Here is a 27,411-nt window from a genome sequence, read left to right as displayed (position 1 = left end):
TATCGGTAGACTGCACGAATCGTACACGCGTTAGAGTTCTCAATGCATACATTTGTAATCGTAAAATTGTTGGGTGACAGGCTCATGTTCTTCTTTGTTGACAAATTACACCGATAGTGTACGCAATAGTATCCATAGAATATGCCTGAACGAGTCAAGTTAGATTAATCGTGATGCGTTTAACTCCATTGTCTGTTCTCTGGTTGTCGAGAAATCGTGGTTTAATTTAAGATTTCAAGCAATTTTTCTTGAGCTTTCAAGATGTTCTGGAGCATACAACTGTAGAGAATCTTCTTCTAAAACTGAAATATAAGAGAATCCTGACGATTTCGCAATGACTCTGAAAAGCTACGATCTGAAACTCCAAGCATGCCAAGATTAGAAAATTGATGAGACCCTAAGTGATTTGGAAATCGCGAGGAAATCGAGTGGGTATGCACCAGGAAGATATCTCGTGCTGACTCTTTGTTTATTCTCTACGAGACAATGGATACAATATATGCTTCGAAGCAGTCAACATGATAAAAAAAACAAACGCCTACGGACGTTTACAATGTTTGCCAGTTGTGGAAAGTTAAGGTGTAAATATAAACAGACGTAAATTCCTTTATTAGACGCGCGAGTACGTTAAATAGTTAATTAATTAATAATAATAATAATTAAATATATATTAGAATTTCATCTCTCTCTTTATTCCCCTTTCAGCATCTTATCTCCAATGGCGATTAAGAATTTTCTTTTCTAACGCATCCATTTAACAATCGAGCTATAACGAGACTTCTGCCACCCAATCCAAGCAAATTCAAACGAGCAGTTTACCCTTCGTCAATAACGCCTACTACATTAACGAAATAGTACATACAATACAAAACAAAGCGTCATCCTTTTTCTATTAAAAAAAAAAAAAGACAGAGAACGAAGAACCGTCTCTATTTACAGTGGATCAAGCTGAACGGTTAAATCGTAGCTCAGTCATCGAACCGAACAATAGAATGCAGATTGGACTAGGCAACAAACGATCCTAACAGAAAAAGAAACAGAAACTATCCCGTAAGACGAGCAGAGTATTTTCATCTATACCAATAATGTTTCCTATTAATTCTGACCAGTTTGACATCTAAAGTTAACTAGCCACGCGTTTTCTTGGCGAGAGGAACGTCCTCTATACGTTCAGAAATCTTTCTTCTTATCCTTGTCCACGAGGACGTTGTCGTGGTAGCTGATCTCCTGGCCGGCGACCGCCGGATGAAGATAGTGCGGTTCGACGTCGATCTTTTCTTTCACGTCAGAGTCCAGGACCATCGAGTGATGAGGACCTCGATGAAGAACCGTCGTCGTCGAGTGATGCTGCTGTTGTTGCTGTTGCTGCTGCTGCTGCTTCCCGGACGACTGGTGCTGATGTTGGTGCTGATGCGAGTTTTGCCTCTCCTCCTCTTGGCTGTACCTCTTCAGCAGTTCCCTCAGTTTGTCCAGATCTACATCTTCCTCGAACTTGGAGAACAGTTCCTTGGCGCCGGACTCGTCCAGCTTCTCCGAGTCCTTCAGCTGTTTGAATATCTGCAAGAACCTCTCGTTAGCCTCGACGCCGTCTCTGGTGGTGTTCTTCGAGGAGTTCAGATTAGGATTCAACAGCAGGTCCGGCGTTTCGTGGATGATGTTCACGTTCTTGTCCAAGTTCTCCTCGGTCAGCGACTGAAGCAGGGTGTTATAGTCGGGTTTGATCCTGGACGTCTCCATGCACGAGCTGCAGGAGCAATTGGTGATGATTTGAACCTTCTTCTGCATCGTTATCGGGTTGTTCTCTTCGTCCTTGCAATCCAGAGTCACCTGAAAATTATCATCCAAGTGACAAAGTTCGAAACGTGTCGCGACGTCTGTTCATTCGCTTACCGTGTGCCAGACGCTGTCCAAAGGCTGACAGGAGTCACAGTAGGGTCTTATCAAGTCACCGGGTGCAGAGGGTTCGCTGTGAGGCACCATGTATGAGAAACAAGCCCCAACGCACACATTGTTGTCCAACTCTTGCGAGGAACACTGCGGCCACGTGACTACCTGCTTGATGGGGGTTGTCTTGCACCAGCTGTGCTTGTCCGGGTATAGCACGATATTGTGGACCTACAAGCAATGATTACGCCCAACGTCACTCTTTGATTCGAAATTTTTTAATAACTCTTTAACGAAGCCTCAATGAAGAAATAGATATTCTCGATTTTCGTCTTATTTTCGCCTCTAAGATCTCCCATTAAAATTTTTCCGAGGAGTGACCCTGTATATTTTACATTAACATAATTTTCAACAATCAATTTTTTCTCCAATAAAAAATATACAAGTCTTGACAAAACAATAGTTACTAAATGTTTTTTTAATAATAAATCGAAAGATATAGTAAAATAAAGTGCAGTTAGAGCTTACTATCACAGTAATTGGTACATTTACCCTACCGCACAACGAAACGGAAAGATCTATAAACCTTGTGCTCTCGATGTGCAAGCAGCAGGGTCGACTGAACGAGCAGCAGGATCGCCACCCTTAGATCACACGTCGATCCCATGATCCCTGAAACAGGTTAAGAAAGAGAGAGGGTATCCGAATCTTTCCAACTAGTGATGGGGTTTGAAGCACTTCGAATCGATTTATATACAAATATACCGAAAAATTCGAATCGATTCGAATATGATTCGACGCTTAGAACCCTTAAAAGTCTTGATGAGTTCTAAAAATCTTGAATGTCTTAGAGGATCTTAATAGAGGTCTTTATAATCAAATTTATAATAAGAATTAAGTTATAAAATTTAGCTAATTTAGCAATAACTAAAAATAGTTATTTGCAAAACCAACATTTTTAATCAAGAATTTCTGTTATAGTAATTAGTTATTTCTGTTATAGTAAATTGGCTACAATAACTTTTGATTTGTTTACTCTTTTAACATTTTTCCGTACATGATAATACATGATTCTAAAATTTGATATAATACCACCGATGGTTCGCATATCACAGATTGAGAACCGCTGCTCTAGAGACTTTCACTTTTTTTAGACATTTAGACCACTTTTTAAAGGATAAAGAAGGTATAAAAACAGCATTTCAAAAATTCCTAAACTCTCGAATTGCCAACCTTTTTTAGTCTGGGATGTTCAAGTTAATTAATTGTTGGTAAAAATGTGTAGAATCGCGTGAAAATTATTTTGATCGAAGACGACATATCATATGCAACGACCTAATACTATCTAATCTCTTAACACTCTCAAATCTATCAAGACCTTCGAGACTTAAGATACCCATGACATTTAAGAGTTCTAAGCTTCGAAACGACTCGAATCTTCGTAGTTTTAAAAACTTTGAACCATTTAAAAGTTCAGATTCGAGTGGCCCATCGCTATTTACAAACTGATCGGGCGTCGCACAGTGTGTCCAGCAATGGACAAAATTAAAAAAAAACTGAAGTCTATGTTTTATAAATTCTTGTATCCCAAAATGTTAATGAAGAAACGTAAATTTTAACGCTATCCATAACTTTTACTGAATTTACCAATTTGTTGTTGAAAATAATGCCAAAAATGTATTGTAATTTTCGGTGAAAGTTTGTGTTTTTAATTTGATTTTTGCAAGTTATATACAGTATCATAATACCTTCCAAACTGCTAAACAATATTTTTACAGTATTAACAATTTGTCCCAATTATTTGTGTTAAATGTTTATTAACTTTGAATTGAGCTTAAGAAAAAATACCAAAAAGTACCTCGATGATTTTTTATATGTTAATTTAGGGCACATTAAATTTTAATTCAACACCAATTTTAGCTGCTCGAATTTGCTCGAAACAGAGAAAATGATCAAAATCATTATTGCAAGTACTGATACCTGCTCCGAATCAGAATCGGAACTACTCTAATAAAAAATGTTTTTTAATTAATTTACAAGATAAGAAATTGTTTCTGTATCTATTTTACATTTCAATTAAAAAGAAATAAAGGAAAAACATTACACAGATGAAAAGTTACGATCGAAATGATCGCTACGATGTTTCAGGCATTTCCTCCAAACCAAATCAAAAATCTTTTCGAACAAAAGTTACACAGCAATCACTTGACAAGAAATTAATAAAACAATTTTTAATTCAACAAAAAATCAAGGTCCCTTCAAATTTTTTAACAAAAATGTATAATTTTTCACTTTGAGAACGTATGAGAGGTCATAGGTCGAAATTTGACTAGTTTAGGAGCCATGATTTTTGTCCCGAATTCCCATTTACGCGGCACACTGTGCGTCGGTGTGAAACAGTCGTCAGGTAAGAAAAGCCATGCTTCTAACCGCGGGACCAGACTTTCTCCGTTTGATTCCCGAGGATACGTTTGTCGTTGGGTATCGTCGGGTTGGAAGAATTTCGCGATTGCGATTCGAGGCGCGGCATGCACGTGTGCACGTCGTATGCGTTCGTCCCCACCCCGAATGAATGAAAGCCGTGGGTCTCGTGGTGCGACTCTCGAGGTCTCAGGTTCGACGACCGTCTGAAATTACGTCACTGGGATTTGTCGTGGTGCTGCTTCTCCGGCGCTGCTCTTCCGTTTTCTTTTTTTTTTCCCCTCCTTGGCGTGAGTTTCGTTTAAAAGCGACCCGCGCGACCCGGTACTCGTAAACTTCTGGGGACCCGCGACGCGGTCTTTCGGCGAACACGGGGTTGATGGAAAGAGAAACACCGAGAAAGTGGAAGGTAGCGGGGTCTGTCTATTGGCAACGACGCGATCGGGTCCCCATTCATAAATCGTTAGGTCGATTCTCCGATTCCCCGACGTGCGGGGATGCTCGAGTTTTAAGTCGCCGAGATTTCGAGATAACGGAATTCCCCGTGGCCTTTAGGGATCAAGGGAAAGAGGAGACTTTCTCGTCGACGTACCGGCCATAAATAGCGCCGGATTTTGGGATACGAGGCATGAATACGGGATGCACTCCGTTCCGCCGATATATAAAACTTCTCCGAGGTCGGAGGACCGAAGACCGAAACTCGAGGAGAAAAAATTACCAGATTAAGGGTTAAGAATTATTCGGAACGAAACGCTCTAGACGCGGTCCTCGTGCTACCAGGAAACGACAGCTGTTGGATGAACAACCTTCCATTGTTGCTGTTGAATTTTTAACCGTCTCACGATGTTACAAAAATCAACTCTAGTGACGACGTTTTATATCTTAGATGTTTGATGGATGAAGATGAACGCAGCCCTTAATTTCAGAGTAACAAAGGTAGTGTCTAGAAAAACATTTTTGTTTCTAGCTGCACAGCCATTATACACAGCTTTCCTTGCTGCTCAACTATAAACACTTCCATTGCATTACGTTTGTTTCCCTTTCAACTATAATAGTGTACTAACTCGCTTTAACCAGTCAGCTGTGTTTCACGACTACATCCGTCATGCGTGAAATTTAGTTACCATTTGCTATTTAAATTGTAATTTTAGCGAAAACTAAACTTGACTTGAAAAAGATTCGAGGCTGTAGAGTTCGTCTATGCCTAGCCACGGCAAACCACGTTTTGACACCGTGTACAATCGGACGTGACGTTTCTCACCCTGGAGTACAACGCTACTTAATTAACGTAGCCAGGAGCGATCGGTAATGAAGCGATAATTCTGCATCAACGAGAGAGAAGAGGGACGAAGAGTATATATATAGACCGGTCGGATCGATGGCGACGGAAAAAAGCGTCAATCTCATCGTACGATCTTTCTTGATCCTTCGGAGATCAGCGGGAACAAGTGGCACGAACGACAAGGTAAAAGGATGTGCAGGCCCAATTACGAGAGCTCGGGGCCCTTTTTTGGGGGAGCCAGAAATCTCAGATCCGTTTAACTGCGGAGGATCGGGAACCCTCCGTGCATCCTCCGTCCTTCAGGAATTCACTTTGTCGTTGGACTCGCGAGTTGAATTCCTGACAAGAGAAGGAATCTCGTCCCTCTCTGGACAATTGGTCCCCGGTATTTCCAGGAGAGGATCAACTTTTCGTTCCCCTCCGATGCATTTCAATTCCAGACCACGGGGCCTTTTCTTCTACTTCGTCCTCTTCTTCCTCTGTTGCCCCTTCGTCCACCACTTCATTCGTGGAACGCCTTTTCTTTTCCGCGTGGTTTTCGTTCCACTTTATTCTCACGCCGTCGGCTCCACGGTTTCTTGCGCCCGGGCTTCCGAGAAGCATGGATGCTGTCTCGTTGCCGCGCGAGAGGACACTCGATCGCGGATCGGCGGACGAAGGTGTTGCGAAATTATTGCGAACCGTCCCGCGGACCCGATAAGTACGCCGATAATGGAATACCTGAAACGCGTGGCAAGCTGACCGGGAAACAAAGACACGCTTACGTGGCGCGTTCGCGACAAAACTACAGTGCATTCCGCACGCATCACAAAAATCATTACTTTGGCAACCGGGATTTTTTTAATAAAATGAAAAACAATTTTTTTATAAGCAATGTATTGTCCATATTTATCAACGACTTTTTGTCATCTTTACGTTCGTAAAAGTTCTTGTTTCTGTCGTCAAAAGATTGAAACACATCATCATTCGAGAAGTTTTGCAAATAAGGAAACAAATGATACTCGGGTGGTGCAACATTCACAGCAACTAGTTATGAGAGTTAGATTCAAACGAGGAAATTTATAAATGAAATATCGACGTATCCCTGAAGGCTATGCATAACACGAAAGAAGTTTAGTATAGCGTCGATTATCACACACACAAATGGAATATTAGTTACTCTTTATACTTGGAAATTTGTATTTGCCTCGAAAATGTTAGATATGAGTTTCGTTTACACTATGAATAGTATGAGAAAAAAAATGGTGGAATTGAAAAATAAGTTTTGAAGATAGTTTCTAGTTCAGCCACGAAATATGTATACTGTTGCTGGAATTTTAAAAAATGGATTGAAACTACTAGAATTTGAGAAAAAGGTGAGTGATAAAAGCAGTAACCATTCTCAGAAAAGTGTAAAATTAACGATGAACAATCAATTAAATCAGACAACGCAGAAGTGAATATTAAATCAAAATGAGCGAAAATTTAAAAAAGAATTAGATGCCTTTCAAATATTCATCATATGAGAAATAGGAAACTTAACCAAATTTAAGAATTATTTATATACGTTTTATAATACGTTTACCATGTGTTCTTTCATATACTTTTTAAAATTATTTTATTACATAGTTGCAACTTTAGTTTTCCTAGACTGATTATTGGAACGACATTTGTCTTATTAGTTCTGACAATAAACGTTTTAATGTATAGGTATCCACAGCTGTGCAAACCTAATGCCCAAGTTCGTTTTGATCACTTTTATACAACGTGTAAATTCTGAAAAAGTATTGTAATTATATGGAAATTTTATTAGAAATTTCGGAAATTCTAATTAACACAAAAGTTTACCTAAATTCTACATAGAAATTTTACACAAGAATAACAAAAAAAAAAAAAGAAAAGCACTATAAAATTAATCGTTCATATACTTTGATAAAAGTAAAAATTATTATAACAAATGATAAAACAAGTTATTTTGAACTAGGAAAGCTTGACACGCGAAAAGTAAATTGAGACAAAATTCTTTTAGAGGCTATTAAAGCCATGTTCGAGGAATAAAAACTATTTTAGTGGTCATAATTTTGCGTCGATGACGAGCACTACAGTTAACACTTTGAGGAGAACGAACCATCTACTTGTTAGGAAAACATTCTGGTATCGATTGAAATAAATTTCAGGAATAGCGTGAAAATCGTAAGAATCCTACGAAGCTAAATTAATTAACGCTGCGAGTTTACATGTTAGACCCTGCTAGCGTAAATATTGAAGAAATAATTTCGCTTCAGTTATTCGAGCAGCAGGTGTCGAGGAAACGTCGACGTCCAGCGGTATCTTTTTACAAGACGACACCTGCCGCAAATTAGCCTAAACACACGATAGCCTAAAAATTAGGCCTCTCCACTGATTCTTGTTGAATTACCCTATAGTATAGGGCTTATACGTTCCAGCAAGGGGAAGTGTGCGGTTACTCGGCCGCCCATCTTATTCTTACGAACGGAGATTTGAATGACCGAGTAGGATGCAACAGGGACGCACTTAATCCGGACGAATCTCACGGCTTACAATAGGTACCACTTCATCCATGCTATCTAAACCACGATCCCTTCTTTGCACCCTAAACACCTTAGCCAGTCATAGTCAAGGTCGATGTAAAAGAAAGGACTATGTCAAAAATCGTCGATTTTTGGCCTTGGTCAGGACCGAAATATTCTTTTATAACATCTTTCTACACATCAGAGTGTAATATCTATTTTGCTCGAATATAATGAAAAAGTTATGAAAAATGCATTCAAACAGCCGATTATAGTATGGTTGTAATTTGTTCAGTATTTTTTTTTTTGGTATATTTGTTTTTATGGTATAATCAGCTGTTTCAATGCAGTTTTCATAACTTCCCATAATATTCGAACAAAATGGATATTTTGTTTTTAAGAATGTGTAGAAATATGTTATGAAAGAATTTTTCCTGTTTGTCTATATATCGATCTATTATCTATCTATTATCTGATCATGATATTGTATCATTATCAGATATTTATATGCCATTTAATTAAATTATCTTGTTGCATTAGTTCTATTTGTGAGACAAGCATTCGTTTGGCAAAAACAAGTAGTACTTGAACTTTAATAATACAAAGTGATCCATGAGATAGCCAGCAAACTTTTCCAGTATACTTGGCAAGTTCTGAACTGAATATACATACATATATTGTGAATTCAGTTTTATATGTTTCGTTACTGTGTGTGTAACTTCATTTGATAGTTCACGACCATTCCTCTGGTTGCGTAATGATGTCAGAAACTATCTCTAATTGCAACTTTACTCGATGACAAAGTAGTGACCACGATGATGGGTTTACTATCTCAGTGATCTACAGCAACTACGTAAACTTAATTCCACGACACTCAGTTTTTAGTTTTCTTAGAAGCTCCATAATAAACATTATGCAATAACCTGAACAAGGGGAAGTGATAGAATATGTCAACACAATCTTCTGACGAGAGATTCTATCGTTAATTATCGAATCAAAAATTAAAGGTGATAATCAATAATTTATCATTGACTTCGATTTATTAACGTTATAAGTTCATTTTCCGAAGAGCAAAACAAAAAAAGGACGATTGGAAAATAGTAATTTCATTTCTAGTTATTTTACGTCAAAAGTTATAATCCGAATAAAAACATTGTTTTGCAATTATTAAGTTTTTAACCGTTCAAAGCATTCGAGAACAAACTTTCGCTTCACAATAATCTCTAGTCGTGTCGAACGTGACTTTTAGTAACATGACAATGTATAATGAAATTGTTATCATTTAAAGTTGAACATTTTATTTTTTACATAAAATTGTCAGTCTTTTAACAGAAAATGGAAACTTACTGTCAACATTTTAGTGGGGATATTTGTAGTAAAAACAGTGGATTATTTAAACTTTGGCTAACAAAATATGTAGTTCTGTATCATTCTGGTTGAATCGATTCGAATATGATTCGAAGATTAGAACTTTTGAAAATCTTGATAAGTTTGGAATATCTTGAATATTTATAATCGTGAAGATCTTGATAGATTTGGAGGTGTTAAGAGTTTCGATAGCAGTAATCTTATAATAGAATAGATTCAAATATAAAAAAGGGTAGAAGAGAAGGTTATGTGAATGTTAAAACAGTTCAACGTTGGTTTTCACTAGAAAATGAATCAAGAAAAAGGCTGGAAAATGCAGTTAACAATGATGTTTCAAGGAATATTATTCAACAGAATCTACAATAAACAAGAGGAGTAGCATACCAAATGAAAGAAAGCTATTCGTCCATTGTGCATCATTTGGCTCAATTAGGAAAAGCAATAAAACTGGAAAAATGAGATGCACAAAAGCTTAGTCGAACAGGACTAACCAATTCATTGCTCTGAGGAAACAAGCAAGATCCATTTTTGAATCGTCAATGGCTGGAAAAAGATGAAAATCCAAAGCATTTGCCAAAACCATCGCTTCACCCAAACAAAATAATATAATCATCCGAGGGACTTACTCACTACCTTTAACCACCAAATCTACTACTACTACTGAGTTCTACTGCAAAGAAATAGAAAAAATGCATTAAAAATAAGTAAAAGAACAACTCGAATTGCTAAACAGATGGAAACCAATCTTACTGCACGATAACGCGAGGCCTTCAAGTACCAGGAATAGGAATATTCCCCAGTTCTTTTCAAGCATTTAGACCACACTTTTCAAATGATAAATTATTTCGAAACGAAGAACGTATAAAAATAACAATTCGAAAATTTTTAAACTCTAAAAGCGATCATGTTTCTTAATCTGGGATATTCAAATTAATTAATTACCATTAAAAATGTGTAGCATCCGGTGAAAATTATTTTGATCAAAATACCATATAGTTAAAGTAAAAGCGACATTTCGTGTGCATCAACCTAACGCTATCGAATCTCTTGGCACCCCTAAATTTATCAGGACCCTCAAAACGCAAGATATTGATGGTATTCGAGAGTTCTAAGCGTCGAATCGTATTCGTACGAAAAATCTATGACCATTCAAAAGCTGAGATTCGAACTCCCTAGTGATAAGTTGCGAGCCAGTGCAGTAGAGGAGATGAAAATAAATACGGCCCTGGCTGGGTCGTAGCCAGAAGTCCAAAGCTCTTTGTTGCTGCGCCACCTTCTCTTCTCGCCTCTGGGTCCGTGTCGGTGGCGTGGAGGACCTCCGGCCCACCGCCTTCTCCACCTTCCTCTCAGTCCCGTTCCTTCGATTTGCTCGTGTCGTCCGGGGAACGAGGGACGAGGATAAGCTGGCCCGCGGCGAGCGAGCGAGAGAACAACAAGCACAGTGTGAGTCCCAGAGGGGGAGGGGAGTGGGTCCTGCGCCCAGCCGCGAGATTAATTTGATTTTCAACCAAATTTGACGAGCCCCCGAGCCTAGGCGGGCCGGCACAAAGGGTGCCGGCGATCTGTGCACGCCACGGACAGAATCTGTTCGTTTGATCGCCGCCTCTGTTCCCGCGGAACCTTTTAAAAAGCGCGGAATTAAAACCGTCCACCCGAGTTTAACACCTACGAAGGGCTGCCGCGATGCGTGACGCGACGAGCTTCCAGGAAGCGCCTAATAGGAATTCATATTTCACTCGGACTTTCCATCCCGGCGGGGGAAGAATTATGTTTGGCAAACTGGACGATCGAACGGAGAACGCGCGGAGAATCAACGGTAAAGATTCTCGAAGACCCTCGTGATTTAGGGACCTAGCCGGGCCGACTGGTGCCGGGTTTTGGCCTCTGATCAATTAGGCGAGAGGAAAATGATTTAGCGACCGACGAGAAGGGATTGTTAGGTACCAGCGAAGAGTTTCGTGATTAAAGAAGATTTAGAAGCTGCTGGTGGGTGAATGACAATGAAGAATCAGCGTCGGGGGTATCCGTAGAGGTAGAGGAACGTCTAGGGGACGATCGAACCGGATACGGCCCTGGTGCCTTGGGCACAAGAGATTTCATGATCTCTTTGCCGGAGTACTTAGACGCGAAAGAAAGAGAACAAAAGGAATACAAGGTAGAACCAAGAGGCAGAAGAAGAAACGCTAGGAGTAGGGCGATTCCAGCATCTCGACCAATGGAAGGCGAATAGGTGCAGCTACGTGTACGCGATACCGACCGCACTATCTTCGGCCAGGTTTTATCTAAACGTAATCGCGTCTGGGTTAGAATCGCCAATACGCTGTAGAGGTTTTGTATTTTTCAAATTTCTTGCCCGAAAAGGGGCGCGACGATGGTGCACGCCCACGATCCGTTTACGCTATAAAATCATCCGTTACGCATCTTGACGCCGACGAAGCTCGAGGAATGCAAGGGGCCCGATCATTGTCATAGATTAAAAGATAATTTCAGAGCGCAATACGGTCTTCCATTTTAATGAGAAATCCCCTATCTCACGATTTGGTCTAGCCCAATTTCGCATTTCGCGACCGTCCTTCGCTCCTCCTTTTTTCCGGCAATACGGTGCCGTGGCCGAACTAATAGGGGGTCCCACAGGGTGAGGGTCCAGAAGGGGAGCGAAATAAAAGAGGAAGCGGCCCCCGAGGGAGGGTGTACAACGCGCCAGAAGCGAGAGAGTGGACCGGAGGCGCGAGGAAGGGTGAAAGAGCGAGACGGAAAAGGGGGGGGACCCAGAAGAAGGAGAAAAAAAAGGAGTTTGCCAACAGCACCGGAGGATGCTCCGAAAACACGCTGGACGTGTGGCGCCATCTCGGCTCCTTTTTTTTCTTCCTCCTTCGCCGCCACTCTCCGCTAGCCCCCCGCGCTTGTTCGTCGTGCTTTTGTTGCTTCGCCCATACTAATTCTTCGCGAGCTGCACGGCGTGCCCGGAGTGTGTGGGGAGATATCGACCTGGGTAGGGGGGTACGGGCCCGAGCTGGAGGGGCCCTATGCAGCGGCCAGTGTCGGATTAAGCTACTTTCGCACCCTCTTCATTCCCTCGATTAGATCGCGATTTTAAGCCCGTCGAAATTTCAACGCCCGACCGCCTCGACACTTTTAACGTCCGGTTCGATCATCTTTCGCAAGAAACGTGTACCATATTATCGGGGATCTTTTGTCCGCGACGTTAGGATCGACGTACAAGGTGCTCGAGACACTATTCCACGAAGACGATGTCGCGAGATCGACCGGTCTGTAATTTTTTAATCGAACCGCGACTCTGGAGGGGGGGGGGAGAAAATAGGAGGGGGACGGTGTGTGTATCGCTTTAAGAATTCTCTTTCCGGTGTGGTGGCACCCGCGAGAGCGCGGACCACATACCTGCAAACGAACGTTCTTAAAAGGGAGGGCAGAGCCCAAGAACAGGTCGTTAAAATGTAATGACATTGTTGTTTTTAATGCTTGCCTCTTTAAAACGGGCCCTTTCGTCTTCCTCGAGCCTGGTCGCTACTAGCTCTCTCATTCTCTCTTCCTGCGTCTTCCCTGTCTTCTAACGAGCGAACGAAAAAAAGCGACCGCGAGTTCCCCGTCCCTTCCGATCCGATTTTCTCTTCTTCCATTTCTCTTTCACCGGGGCACCCGTTTTGAAAAGCGACCCCCTCGAGGATCGACGGAAAAAAAGAAGTTTGATCGCGAAGAAGAAGATCCTTTATTCCGACCGATTTCGCAATCTATCGGTTGCTAGGTGTTCCTTCCACAGAGTGACGGCAATTTGTACTTCATTTTTTTAATGATTTTTTCTGGTAACCAATAACCCGTTATCCGAAGAGAGGGGGGAAGGGGAAGGGTTGGCTGGGATACCATACCACCGAGGAATGACACAGCTAGTTTCGGTTGCTCTTGCAGCCTGACCTCTTGGATATCGGTATCAAGTGTCATGGACCCCCTGGAAGATCTCGATTTCTTTTTTTTTTACTTGGTTACGGGTCACACAGTCTAGTCGGGGAACGTTCGTAAAAAAGACTCGGTCCCGGTAGATATTAACAAGCATACAAGTGCACGGATGTGTGAAACTTTTTTTTTGAACGGGAAGAAGTAACTGAACGACTTAATGAGAGGTTCAAGACGCGAATTAAACCGGAGGTATTATTGTCCATTTTCTGCGGCCCAATTACTTGAAAGGCGCGAACACAGTCACATTAGCGAGAGTTGGTCCCGAGTGTTCGGCGAGCTGGGCTACCTGCAGCTTTAAAAAGATGCGCACCGTAAGATGTAATTAACTACAAATCGCTTCTTCGGGGGAACGAGACCGGTTAATGATATTACGAAGTTTGCGGGATGAAGTAACGCGCTCGATGATAGTTTCGATCTCGTGCCTGGGATTTTCGCTAAATTGTCGTGAAAATGTTTAGATCCGCTTGCGAGTATAATTCTTTTTGTTAAAACGTCTATTCGATCTCCTGGATCGTACGATAATTTCAAGATACCCGCGCTTTCGCACGGATATTTTTGAGATTAGTCAATTAACCGCACAATGGCAAGTTCGGTCGGTCGCAAAAGGTCTTCATTAGAATGGACCCCGATGGCGAGGCGGCTACCGCGCAACGGTTTAGCTCGGAAGTTAACTGTTGCGTCTAAGAAGAGCTATCATTAACTCGAGAATAGGGTCTGGTATTAGGATTAGTGGGCAAAACGTTTCGGATAGGGTGCTTCTAAACTATTTAGCCGGCGGAGAGCCAGCTACTTGGCCACGGTCTCGCCACTTTCTAAGAGCCTGCGATAATCGCGACTTACTCAGCTGGTGTTAACTTTCGTTTGCTTTGACAAGACCACCTGAAAGGGATCGGTTTCGGACGATAATTAAGGAGTTCGAGTCGTGACACCGACTTCTTACGTTCGTCGGAGGCACAGGTTCACGCTGTCTTCTTCGTGTTCGCTCGAGGAAATCGGTCACGTCGTCGGGGAACACTTTCGAAGGGCTCGAGCGGAAAAATGACTATCGTTCTGGCTGTACGGTCACGACGTAATCCTAGGTACGAAATTCCCGCGGCCAACTCGATACCGCGATCGAATCACTCGCAGGACACGGATCACAGTCTGGCAACTCTGGCAATGATCTCAAGCCTTCGGCCAGTGTGCGGCTGCAGCCTTGGCTTTTCTGAAGAAACTGTCACTCACCTCGGTGTACGTCAGCGACGTCGCAAACTACGCACCACTCTACGAATGCCGAGGAAAGATTAGCAAATGGTACGAACGAACGATCGGGCGGCGTTGTTCGCGATTCTCGCTCGGTGTGCGGCCGGATCTCTGCCGCTGGCTCAGCAGCGGAGACTACCGGATCGTGGCCGATCTGTAGCGACAAATTTGAAGGACGGTTTGCCTCGAAACACGGAGATCCGATATGAGGCTGAGCCGAACCGAGCTGAGCTGAACACGAAACTGTGCTGCCGATCTCTCGTGTTCCGTTCTCCTCCTCCTCTTGCTCCACCTCCACCACCACCACCGGAGTCTCCTTCAGCTCCTCCTTCTACTCGGTACGTTCGGTTCCGCGCCGTTCCCGTTCCGTTCTCTGTCTTTCTCGTTCTCCAAGTTTCTCCAGGTATCCTCGGGGAAACAGAAAGAGAAAGGATCACTCTTCGAGCAAGATGGAGAGGGCAGGGATCAACGGTAAGCAAGAGAGATCTTTGACTACCTCTACAACGACGTCGCGTGTACTGTAAAAAGCAAAATCGCCCGAGGCCTTACACCTCGAACCAGTAAAACTTGTCGTACGCTAGTGCTAAAGTGCGCTCGTCGCGAGCTCCGATGCCCGTTTCGCCGGTGACTCGCGATAAGAATTTTCGGAACAGGAAAGTCCTAGTCCTGTTATCGTACCGTCGTGAATCGTTACCCACGGTGAACGGATCTGGTAAATCGAACGAGGTGGTCGAATATTACGACGTTTCGTGACCCACGATCCAGAGGAGGAATGAAAGAAGCGATAATTTCGTAGGAAATTTATTTCGATCGTTACTCGACGCCGTGTCGCGCGACGTCTCCAAGTAACATCTCGTCTAGTCGTCTTTGGTTTCAGCGATACACACCTCCCGTCCAACGTCTTTCTCCGTCGAAGGTCGAACAGCTTTTCCACGCGCGTCATGTATGGTAATCGTACACGTAAGAATTAAAAACTAGGGACCGTTCAGATTCTCCCTCGACGATTTGCATTTTTCTAGCAAAATTGCAGCACCGGCGATCAGACCTGATCGACGGTGACGTCGACTCGATCATCCGTAGGATCGCTGTCGTACCGACTCGAGCTCAGAGCGGTTTGCTTGACGCGATCTATGATGGGGCCGAGATCGTTGTTCAGGTACTCGCTGAACTGCTGGCACTTTTTCTTGGTGTTGATATCGTTAGAGCTACCCCAAACGATGAGACCGTCGGCACCAAGATCCGAGATCTTCCGAAGAGTGGCCTCGAGATCAACCTGCAAAGATAAATCCGTTTTCAAGACCGACCAGGTACGTTATCAGGTGACGCATCTTTCGATTCCCTAAAATGTTTTAAAAACGAGAGGACTCGCCTTATTCAAATACGCGTCCCTTTGATCCTGGTACTTGTACCAGTAATAGGGCAGAACTTTTTTCCTGGGCGTCGTCTGCCGTGCTATCCTCAGGGCCTCCTTCACCCTGCCGGCGACAAGGCCCACTTTTTCGATACTGGTTAGGCTCGACCTCAAGTACACCGACGGCAGGAGAACGTCCTCCAGCTCGAACAGCCATGACATTCTGAAAAAAAGGAACAGACGATGTTGGTTGCACGCTGTTTCCTTATCGGCGCTGATTAGATAAGACAAATGTATCCGAGAACGAGTTAGATTTTAAACACGACCAAGTCCTTGGCATTGACACATTCCTGCCCCAGGTACGTTAATCTCGACGAGAGTCTCGTAATCTCTCCTCGAGGGTCTTTTCACGGCAACTGGAGCACGCGCTCACCTGGCAGAAGGTGCTAACCAAAGGAACGAAACTGACACCGAGCGACTGTGATAATCGATTAGGCATGCTCCGGCGCGACGAGACGCCTCGAACAAGTTGTTTAAAACGCACCACGAAAGTCTTACTGAATCGCGTACTTATCGTTCTCCAGCATTGTCGTTTTATCGCATTGCGGACTGGGTTGGTTCGGCGTCAGATTGTAGCAATAGGGATAGGCGTAGTAGCCCCAACTGGCAAACGGTCTAGTTTCCTTGGCAGTCTTCAGCGTCTCTTCCATGAAAAGCTTCCCGTACTTCTCGAAGCTTCGTTTCGCTTCTTGTTCGACGAGCCGACTGTCCCAAAACGGATGCTTGCTTCGAACTATTTTTATGGAGAAATCCTTGTACGGCTGCAGGGAGGCCCAATTTTGTCGAAAGATTGGCCTCCAGCTTTCGAAGTCGATCACCCCGACGCCGTGGAACGATTCGTCCGGTATCTGATTGATCAGGTGCTCCCGAAATACTTCCAGATGCTTGGTGAGATTACCTTCTTGCGGAACGCCGCCATTTCTCACCACGACCGCTCCTGAATAATGTTTCGTTATTCCTTTTCCATCGACAAAGCCACAGGGATAAAAAAAGAACGTTCGTCGATTTACCATTCGAGTCTTTCAACAATGCCGGGAACATTCCAGGATCGTAAAGTATCGCTATCTGATCACCGCGGAACTCGTCCATGGCGTTCTGCAGGATCCCATACTTCTTGGACACTTCCTCGAACCGCAGACCGTACTTATGGCACATGAAGGTGGGCACGTTCCAATAGACGTCGAAACCGTGTCTGCCTTCGTCTTTGGGGGTGACCGGTCCGAAGCTGAAAAGAGAATCACGAGGCATTAGCGGGCCGAGAGTCGAGCGCGGCCAATGACACGAATTAGATAAGATATTTTCAGTCCTGAACTTGAACGCCTTATGGGTATTTCAGTAGCCCCAGGATGCACTTGCCAACGTTCGCGACGGTCTTTTCCTAGCGAAATAGTACGATGCTTCTATGGCTATTTCGAGTTTCACGGAGGAATGATACGCGTGTTAAGTACCCAAATATGAATCCATCGGCCAGGAGTACAGGAGCCAGCAGGGTCAGCAACAGCAACGGGATCATCCTCGAATTAGGTCGACAGGATCATGAATCGTAGGCAGCTCGTGATGGAAGCTACCGTGGATGTCTGGCGACGATGCAGAGCGAACAGGTCGCAACGCCGGTACTTATTGATCTATCCTGATGGCGCGTAGGATCGGCTGACTTCACGACGATCTCTGCTAAGTTTGTAGCGAATAAACGCCAACGACGATGATACAACAGCGGTGCGACTGAATTCCGCTCGATTTCAGGCCACTATTTATTCCACATCGTATGTCTCGTGTTCCCCACCTACGTCCTCGTCAGCGCTTCGTGCTGTTATCTGGCTCCGGGTATTGTTTGGTGATTTCTCGTTTCCGTTTTTTCTATTCCTTTATTCTTCTTTTTTTTTTTTCGCCTGGGCTTCGCGTGAAAGGGCATCACGCGTTAGAGATCAATCTCGCCGACAATAAGAGTGCATCGAGCTCCCCATGGAACACACTGCGAGATCAATGCAGCCGGCCTGCGTTCGCCGTGAATCGAAGACCCTCATCAAGGATGAATGACAACGTTGCATCTGGATCGGGATATGATCCGACAATAGAGACGCGATCGTCTTTTCAGAATCGACCCAGGCTTCTTTCCTTGGATGAAATGTGGTTTCCGTGGTGTTTTCGGTCGGTTACGCACTTTGTTCAATTATTTTCGCGTTAAACAAACCGCGACTGCAAATTGACATTTTTATTGCGCTTCGTCGGGTCTCGGTGCAATTGATACATTCTATAATCGTAATTGGACATTATAGCGTGATACTCGTTCTGTTAATTGATGCTCGTAAATAAGGTTCCCGTGGTTTGCACGTGTATGCGGGTAGCTTATGCTTATTTTAATTGTCCTTATACAGCAAAGTTCGACTCGTTTTGCAATCTATTTCTATGTAGGGAAAAATTATCAGGCAAGGAAAACGAACATGTTTTACGAAGGACGTGTTCCTATTTTGCGAGGTAAGATCGCGCGTAAATTGCTAGGAAGGTTATATTACAATTGGTTGCTAGTTTCGTTTATAATTGTTTGGCGGTTACGTTCGTGAATGATCAATGTTTCCCGCGAAACGACGCGGCAATTTATCGAGCCCGAAGATAATGAATGTATCCTTTTAATCTTAACGGCCGAATTGATTAGGCGAAACACTTTTACAAGGGTGTTAAAATTGTTTTTGGTCGTGATCGTCTTTTTTACGCGTTAAGATAACAAGGCGATAACGACCAAGGTAACAATATATTTTTCCCTGTTAATCATATGCATAGATAAACTTTCAAGGGCTTTTTGTCACCTTTGATGGAATTAAACTGTTGATGCTCCATATAAACCTATCTTCTTTTTGTAATCGTACGTAGACCTTTAACGTTAAACGTTTCTAAGAAAATGATTCGGGTAGACAGCGTTACTCGATACCTGTTGAAAAATTCATCGATGTTCAATAATTTAAATCATTTATCACACACGGATGTTCAAGATTCAGCCACTATCTAAACGAGTCTGTAAATGTCAGCTGCTATAATCGCTACAGGGCCGTCGTTTCGCGCCTTTTATCTTGAAGAGACCTTGCATGACGCTCGTGCGTATATTGTGTGTTACATATTGATCTGCAACGGTCGTACGAGGACCTTGGCTCGCATTAAGGGCATATATCGATGTAACGAAGAAACAGATACTGGTAAAGATCTTTGATGAACAAAATCAAACGTATCCTACTCTGAAAATTTTTTTTGTATCACAAATTTTAGGAGTAGCATATTCTAACGATGTCGATGTTCACGCAACCATAAATTAATCGTGATACTGAAGTCGGAACAGCGGCGTTTCCCTTAATGACACTCCTTAGAAACTGGTTTCTTTCTGTGTCCGTTTGGTCTCACCGCTATCTAATCGGCGCCGGAAGCGGGACCCTTGTTACGCAATAACATCGTTTGAAAGTACCGGAAAGGAAAGCGGCGCTAAGACAAGCAGTATCAAATCGTAGACACTTCTGTGAAAACTGTAAACATATTAAGTGCAATAAATAAATTTATACTTTATTCTGTACAGAAAGGGTACGTTCGGGACAGTGGATTTTTGCCGTCTAAGGGGAAAGTCACTAGATCCCGTTACCCCTTCCCCTTTTCGGCACGCGCTTGGTCCTCGCGCCAAGACGCTTAACGTCTGCGCGACATAGATGCGCAGAATTAATTTTGATACGTGTAACCTATATGTGACAGATTGACGATGCTATTATTTGTTCTTAAAATAAGTTATTGATTCAAGGATTTAGTTATTATTCGATAAATATATTTCATTACGTTTTCAGAATTAATTTCAGTACATGTCACTAAACTATATCATAATTGAGTAAGAATGATAATTTTATTATGTTATATGCGAATAATAATATGATTTTGTATAAGTAAACTGCAACCATCTTGCTGCCCTGTTATGTTGACAAATGTTTAAATTTGTTTGAAACTTTAATTCATATTTGTACAATAATATCGGTATACTTTGTAAGTTTTGGGGCATTTAAACAGGTTTGGCAACTGTAGCCTTCAGAAGTGCCTTTTTGGAGCACCATGACCATTCCTGAAGAGTGATAAAAGAACTAACGAAATGGTATCTCACGAGGTCAGCAAAAGGTCATTGTACTAGATCTTCTCATAAAATATTTAATAAAATTAATAGTGCTTCAGTATTTTTTTATTTTATCTTTATAATATGCAGAATACATTGAAATTACGTACACTTTGAGACAATCTAATATATGCTATGTATTCCACATATCTTAAAGTAGTATAATGTGCTCATTCTGTACGTTTTCCATATTTTAATACAGTCTGATGTACTGTATATTTTTTATTCTTTGGAGTATTTTGTGCGTGTGTGTATATGGATAAACATGTGTGTAGTATCACTATACACATCAGGTAACGCCATCTAGTGACAAGAATACCTCAAAATATAGAAAGAACATACAATTTAAATTAGAACATCTCAAATCTTGAGAGTTTAGGATCTGTCTTTTTTTTAATAAACTCATATAACACTTTAAATTCTGTTTGACGTGCAGTATATACAAAATTGTATATTTTACATTATAATTGAAAATTACATTACATTAGTTGACTTTAAAAATCTTTATTTCCCCACTGGTTAAAATTTTCCAAAAGAAGTTGATTTGAGTATTTTACATTTCAAAAGCATACATACATTCTTGTACAAAGAAGTATTAAATGTTTTATTAAATTTAATAACTTGTCGACTTATGAAGGAAATGATACAAATAGTACCTATAGAATTTCCTTAGTATAAACTATACACATTTAAATAGTTACATTTCCTTCGGTGCGATGCAAATATTAACAAGTATCGGAATTAGATCTAGAAACGTAATGAAAGATATTTCGTAAATGTTTTTTTATTGAATAAATAACCTAGTTTATTAATTACATTTGATTCACTGGCAGAAAAGTATTTTGTAGTGATTTATAAGTTTTGGAAGGTTAAAGTCACTCCATCGTTCGATATAATGAGTCAGCGTTCACGTCGAACATCGTCGTACGAGATGTGGACACGTATCAAAAAGAAATAACGGAATCTAGTGATTTTCTCTTTACATGACATAAATCTTTGCGATCGATCGCTATGCGTAAAGAGAAAGTGAAATTTATGGGCGAGGTTGAAGGGTCAAAATAAAAGGGTTAAACAAACACAGGAAACAAATTTATTTTCGACCTCGTTTTATTTAAACTCTTCCACTCTCACTTCGGCATATTTTTTTGCGACCTATTTAATCAAGAAGATGCTGAAAGAACCCGATCTCGGGTTACATAACGTAACGTCCGGGAGTTTTTATTGAAAACTGTGAATGCCTTCGCGATTGATGTACCCGCAGGAAAAATTCCCCTACCGCGTGGCTTCTGCAAATTACTAATGTACGATATTTATCTACATTGCTCGAGTCACGCACATACGTATATACACACGCGCTGCACAAGCGTATTACGATCTCGACCTTGACCTAATGTCATGATCATGAGTGAAGGCGGAGACGAGGATGACGTCCGCGAAACCGAGAGATTCAATAGGGCATCCTGTTTAATTTGACAAGGAATTATCGATTCCTTTTACATATCGAATGCGCCTTAAACGCCCATCGGTAGGAGTCGAGGTCGTGCTTGTTCTCGTTTCAACGTCGCTTTATTTTCTTTTCTATTAGTTTCGTAACGTCCATTCCCCTTTTTTATATCGTTTATCCTTTTGGTAAGCTTGCACGTGCGAAAATTTTATTTTCTAGACAACGATTCGTTGATCTAGAGTTCTACTGGAGCACCAAACCAATTTTTCCGGATGTCATGCTAGGGCAACGCCAATTGTACAAGTAATATTGAAGATTTCCGTCACCTATACCGAATTTCAAAGGCTCTAGAAACTCCTTGTTGTCCATAAGGTCTAACGCGTTGAACACGTCGAAACCGAGCTGAAAAAGTTACAAACGTAAATGTCTGCTTCGTATTATTACAAATGTAAACAGTGAAACTTACATTACGCGCTGATATTAATGCATCAGTCATAAGTTCGAGCCAAGGAGTCACGGTGGACACGTTGTAAAAACTATACGCGGCCTTGAGCGTCTTGTGCGTCACATGATGCATTATAGAACTTGGTAATGTATAATAACTAACCATGTCAGTGATTTTACCATCATTTTCCACTACGAAACTGTTGATTATTCCATTTTGTGGAAGGAACCAGTGTTGGAATTCGTCGATCGTAAAAGTCGGAGCCAAGTCGAATTTTTCCAAATACTGAAACATAAATTAACTCGACAATATATTGCAACTTTACGTTTTTTTAATTCCGTATCTTAATTCTACAACAATTATTACTTCGGTTAATATTTTGTGAGCTTGTGGTATGTCAGTTGAAACCAGTTTCCTAAATCCTGGTACTTTTGTATTTTCTGGTAGCTTGTATAATTTTAAAGTTCTCTGCATAGTCATATTGCGAGATAAGTGAGAGAACTTTATTTCAATTAGTTTCTTTGGATTAAGGGAACGATGCCAGTACCTACAGAAACGATTTAATGATAAAATAACTAGAAATATCGACACTTATTAACCACCTGCTACCACGTTCAGTTGCACACCTGCAAGTTGCTATTGGTTTCGGCAATACCACACCAGCAGTATACGCAGCCTGAAAGATACCTTGTAGATTAACTCTCCTAGTTATTTCACGTATTAACACCGGTGCAACTCTTTTCGATCTTAACTTCTTATGCACACATAAGAAATTTATTTCCACCATTTTCTGAGAACTAAAATTTCGTTTGTATATTAAATGCCGAAGGTCATATTACTGAAAAATATCTAAAACCTACTGATCGTATACACGAAGTGTAGCTGGGATAGCGGAAATGAAACCGACTAGACGTCCGCTTTTTGTGACTCGTACTCCACAGTGCCACTCCGTACACCAACCAGGAGGTTGCAGTGCCCTAAAAGGAACTATCTAAAAACTTACCAACTTAAAATAATTTATAAATTTTATAAACTGGTATTTTATCTACCACTTCAGAAAATTTGGTGGATAGTCAAATCTAAACATAGCATCATCGTCTTCCACATAATTTTCGGCCAACAAAGTATACAATTCGGATAAAACTAAAGGATCATCAAGATTCAATGTATCCCATTGAAAGTCTGCTGGCAATGAATATGGTTCTGGCCTTATGGCTGTTTTATCAGGTTCGATAGGTTCATTTTTCACAATTTTTTCATCTATATACAATAGATAGGTAATGTAAGTTTTTCTTCATAAAATTACATTAATGCTTCAGCAGATTATGATGAATTGTTTACCCATTTTTGGGACAGGCTGAGTACTCCAAAATTCATATGATTTTTGCATAGCTTCTTCTTGAGTCTTGGCAGCTTTTTGTTGTATATTAAACACTTCCATAGCCATTTGTATGTCTTTCATCCAGATATTACATTTGTTATGCATGTCATGTTCGTCTCTATGACCGGTATGGTTATGATTTTCACTAGTGGCATGCGCCATTTCGTTCTTCTTTTTGCGATGTCTCGTTTTTGAACTAAATTATACACATTCAAGTTTTACCACCTTATGTATTGTTAATGAATATGGTTTGGAACACACACGCTCACAGATAAACATCTTAATAGCAAAATGCAAAAGCTTAAAACAAAAGGCAGGAAGGGTCAAGGAAAGGATAAGAGGTCAGTTATTTAGATTTTTATAAAACGAACATTTATTTTACAAGGATTAAATGAAACAGAATTGGTTAATATTAACTACATAATTGTATACTTGCAATTTATCGGAACATTTATAAAGCAATGTGCTACAATTTTAAGGTGCTGCATAGTAGGTTACTGTGACGCGTAACCCTAATCTTACATTTTCGATATAATTCCAGATATTAAGACATAAAGATACAGAACATTTTATATTATTTTTAGTTTATACAAAAACAAGATCATTGACAATTACAAGACAATCGCAGAGAAACAAGTATAAATTGTGTCTACGGGACTACCGGCCATCCATCGCTTCCACGCATAGTGTATCAAAGGAAATAATTTTCCAGTTGTGCCATTCGAAAATCGAACAGTAAATGTTTCTCGTGGAATACACTATCGTTCACATACCTTTTGGATTTTCCATCTTTTTCATGAATTTCATCCTTCTTAGCCTCTCGTTCCACGACTTGACTCTTTTCCTCCATTTTAATATAGATTTTGACAATGCGCGTGCGCGGGACACGGTGGCTCCGCCTGGCAGATTTCGAACAGAAAAACGGGACGTCACGTGATAGTTGTTTTACAGATAATCTTTTTGAAAAATCATCTTTGTATCAACGAATCGAAATTATTATAACGTTATGACGATAATTCGAATTAATTACTTTAAGCATCTTCTTTGGCATACGTGTAATACGAATCAGTCGAAGTTTTTGAAAAATATCCATCGCAGTCGGAGGCAATTAGAACGCGCGCTAAGTTTCTCTATTTTTTCGTTTTAAAATTCGTTCATTAATATTGTCAGAAAGTAAATTGATGTAGGATTATGCATTACAGGTCGTGTATGATTGATTCTATTTGAAAAAGAGGTCACACACGTGGTATTCGAAAAAAAGAGCGGGAATATGGCGTCTATAGTTAATCAAAATTATCGAATGTTAGTTATGCAGTATTTCTATTCTAACAACTTGAAATTAATGTAATTTAAGTATATTATATTATGTAATATAATTTAAGTATTTAAAGATTTACGTCCATTTTGATGAAATTCCATATTCTGTATTAATCGATTCGAAACGAATATTAGGTTTAGGTTTTTCATATTTTAAAGAAGAAAAAATATTCAGGAAATGGCAGTCTGACAAGTATAGTTTTCTTTATTTCATTACCAACAGTATTCTTACATCTTCATGCCGAAACAATTTATAATTTCTATATCATAATATATATATTCATTCATTCATTTATTTATTTATTTATGTATATAATTGTTAGTGATCGTAATAGCAATAAATAGTCTGTAGTAGGCGAGTCTGTAGGTATGTAAACAGCTTTTAGGTACGCGTAATTCCAGTTTATCGATAATTCAAACTCGCGCGCGCGTCACGCTCGCGTAATTCGCGATTTGCATATCTGTTTGCTAAACACGGCATACGAGAGTGCCCGTGAGTTTCCAGCGCGCGACGAGCCAAATTTTCCCTTCAAGAAATTCCTTACCGACGAAAATCGAACGTCCTCGCTTCTGCTCGAACGATGAGTCGAATGGAAAATTGATTTCGGAAAGAACAGAGCGCTGTTTCCGGTATACAGTTTTTCCTTTGAAGATTCAGAAAATCGAGTATCGAGAAGAGGTAGTTGCGAGAAGAACTTAGAACGGTTTCGCGGTTTTAAAGAAACTTGCGACAATTAGGTGTCCGTCCGAACGAGGCATGTTCAAGAAATGGTATTAAGCAGCGCAGTAAAAAATATTTGGAAATTTTCAAGAACTTCCACTTGCATAGAAGACGAAAAAGAAATCGGATTAACGGTGGAAATTAATTAAGATTAAGATTACAACAGTAAAACGGTATTAATCGATGTTGCAAGATTGTTCAAGAACTTTTTCGTGTTTAAAAGACACTTCAAAGTGTTCGAGCATTTACAATTACGGGTTCCAGTGAATGATCAATGGTTACACCAGGAAGGGAATGGAAGAAAGTGGTTTCCTACGTTATGTTCTAGATGAAATAGTTGCGAATCATATGAGGTATTCGCAGGTTCTAACAAGTGCCTTGAGGATAATGTACGATCGGCAGGTACTGAAATTCTGAACGAACCAACAGGGATACACCGAACGTTTCATTTTTCGCGAACAGGCGGAATGAAATTCTTGAATCAGGGCTTCCGGAGCCGAGAATCGGCGCTCCTCTCTTCGTCGTTGCGCCCGTTGTTTCATCGCGGAAACGACGTTAGCCGCGCATTCGATCGAAACGGAACGACTCAATAAAACTAAGTCGCGCGGAAATTGATCTTTCGTTTTGTCCTCTCGGCGACGACGGGAGCCCGTTCGACCCTTAAACACGAACTTACACCTTAGATTTCTTTTCGTTTTAACAAGGCATAGCAACTACGCTACTACGAGAAGAGAACAATTCCTTTTTCCATCACTGAGAGACTCCGAACGGCCCTCGAACGTCGACTACAGGTGTCGTAGACGGGGGGTTTTTCTTTTTTTTTTTTTCTCGTACTCTGAATAACCTGCGAGATTCCTGACGTTTTCGTTCCTTTGGCGGCGGGTGAGTGATTATTCTTCGGCGCCCAGTTAACGAAGGGAAAGATGAGACTAATTCGACTACCTTACGCCGCTAAGATACATCATCGCCGTGTAATAATACGATACGACTCCGTCTGCGATTCGCAATTTATCTTGCGCCATCAACGAGGACAAATAGAAATATTAGGGTGTCCCAAAAGATATTACGGAATTTTAGTCAGTTTGGTTCTCGTTACTGTTTGGTCGGTGCATATGAAATGTCGCTTTTCTGATGTTTCATTTTAGTCTGCTCGGTAATTATTTAGAAGTTTGAAATTATATGAATTTTTAATTTCGTGTAATGATTACGATAAGTTGTTAGAATTTCATTGTAAACAACTAATGTTCAAATGTTGCGATACATACTATTGTTACCAAATCCCCTCGCCGTCAGAAAATGTAACCTCGAACCACTTCAATCACTCTTTCAATCATCATTCAGTCTCCATTTTTTACGGAATACAGTGTACTGGTGACATAAGTATAACTACAATTTTTTATGAATATCTCGGAAACTAAGCGACGGTAATGTGTATAGGGAAAAGTTGTTCAGAATGAGATCCTTGACAACATATTTCAAGGTCACGAAAATCGGTGAGGAGGGCAAACTTCTAAATAATTACCTAAAAACAATAAAACTCCATTATTAGCAATGATGCATACTTGATTTGCAAAATGAAATCAATCGTTATTTGTCGAAAATAACGATTCAAATGCTCGAAGCATTAAAGTATGAAGTTTTGGCACATCCTCCCTATTCTCCAGACATTACCTCTACAGACTTTCACTTCTTTAAATATTTAGACCACTTTTCAAAAGACAAAGAAAGTAAACAACAGCATTTCAAGAATTTTTAGACTCTAGAAGTGACAATTTTGTTAAATCGAACGTACTCGTACGTTAAAGTTTTATTCGTAAAAACGACATTTCACATGCACCAGTTTAACAGCAAACCGTCTATCGAAATAAAGTGCACGTA

The 27,411-nt window shown here is 40.9% G+C and overlaps 3 protein-coding genes across 3 annotated transcripts; all 3 read right to left on the bottom strand.

Annotated features, from left to right (window-relative positions):
* Nucleotides 1–508: 508 nt before the first annotated feature.
* LOC122402017 (KIN17-like protein) lies at nt 509–14,910 on the bottom strand. The gene is made up of 4 exons (XM_043404510.1): nt 14,662–14,910; nt 2,471–2,556; nt 1,891–2,115; nt 509–1,827 (listed from the first exon to the last, which is right to left on the bottom strand). Exons 2-4 carry the CDS (start codon nt 2,549–2,551, stop codon nt 1,171–1,173), a joined length of 963 nt encoding a protein of 320 aa, XP_043260445.1. The 5' UTR covers nt 2,552–2,556; nt 14,662–14,910; the 3' UTR covers nt 509–1,170.
* Nucleotides 14,911–15,449: 539 nt separating this feature from the next.
* LOC122402040 (hyaluronidase-like) lies at nt 15,450–18,824 on the bottom strand. Its single transcript, XM_043404551.1, has 5 exons — nt 17,539–18,824; nt 17,101–17,315; nt 16,601–17,027; nt 16,049–16,253; nt 15,450–15,952 (listed from the first exon to the last, which is right to left on the bottom strand). The coding sequence occupies exons 1-5, from the start codon at nt 17,601–17,603 to the stop codon at nt 15,719–15,721; spliced, it is 1,146 nt and encodes a 381-aa protein (XP_043260486.1). The 5' UTR covers nt 17,604–18,824; the 3' UTR covers nt 15,450–15,718.
* A 2,200-nt stretch (nt 18,825–21,024) lies between these two features.
* Nucleotides 21,025–24,345, bottom strand: LOC122402000 (glycylpeptide N-tetradecanoyltransferase 1). Its single transcript, XM_043404489.1, has 8 exons — nt 24,269–24,345; nt 23,456–23,691; nt 23,164–23,374; nt 22,975–23,091; nt 22,741–22,911; nt 22,481–22,661; nt 22,136–22,399; nt 21,025–22,071 (listed from the first exon to the last, which is right to left on the bottom strand). The coding sequence occupies exons 1-8, from the start codon at nt 24,343–24,345 to the stop codon at nt 21,913–21,915; spliced, it is 1,416 nt and encodes a 471-aa protein (XP_043260424.1). The 3' UTR covers nt 21,025–21,912.
* Between the last annotated feature and the right edge of the window lie 3,066 nt (nt 24,346–27,411).

Source organism: Colletes gigas, unplaced genomic scaffold (assembly GCF_013123115.1).
Source record: "Colletes gigas isolate AHSC1104 unplaced genomic scaffold, ASM1312311v1 Colletes_gigas_Sc00031, whole genome shotgun sequence".
Lineage (NCBI taxonomy): Eukaryota > Metazoa > Arthropoda > Insecta > Hymenoptera > Colletidae > Colletes > Colletes gigas.
Note: the sequence above shows the minus strand (reverse complement) of the source record. Positions and strands in the feature narration are given on the sequence as shown.

Bases quoted from the DNA above. Each gene is read 5' to 3' on its own strand.
- LOC122402017 (XM_043404510.1), bottom strand. From the start codon at position 2,551: ATGGGATCGACGTGTGATCTAAGGGTGGCGATCCTGCTGCTCGTTCAG. The intron at 2,116-2,470 runs GTTTATAGATCT...CATTGCTTGTAG, and splicing joins TTGCACATCGAGAGCACAAG to GTCCACAATATCGTGCTATA. The intron at 1,828-1,890 runs GTAAGCGAATGA...GATAATTTTCAG, and splicing joins TGGACAGCGTCTGGCACACG to GTGACTCTGGATTGCAAGGA.
- LOC122402040 (XM_043404551.1), bottom strand. From the start codon at position 17,603: ATGATCCCGTTGCTGTTGCTGACCCTGCTGGCTCCTGTACTCCTGGCC. The intron at 17,316-17,538 runs GTACTTAACACG...TTCTCTTTTCAG, and splicing joins GCCGATGGATTCATATTTGG to CTTCGGACCGGTCACCCCCA. The intron at 15,953-16,048 runs GCGAGTCCTCTC...TTATCTTTGCAG, and splicing joins GGGACGCGTATTTGAATAAG to GTTGATCTCGAGGCCACTCT.
- LOC122402000 (XM_043404489.1), bottom strand. From the start codon at position 24,345: ATGGAGGAAAAGAGTCAAGTCGTGGAACGAGAGGCTAAGAAGGATGAA. The intron at 23,092-23,163 runs GTAGATAAAATA...AGTTCCTTTTAG, and splicing joins CCACCAAATTTTCTGAAGTG to GGCACTGCAACCTCCTGGTT. The intron at 22,400-22,480 runs GTAATAATTGTT...TTTATGTTTCAG, and splicing joins CTCACAAAATATTAACCGAA to TATTTGGAAAAATTCGACTT.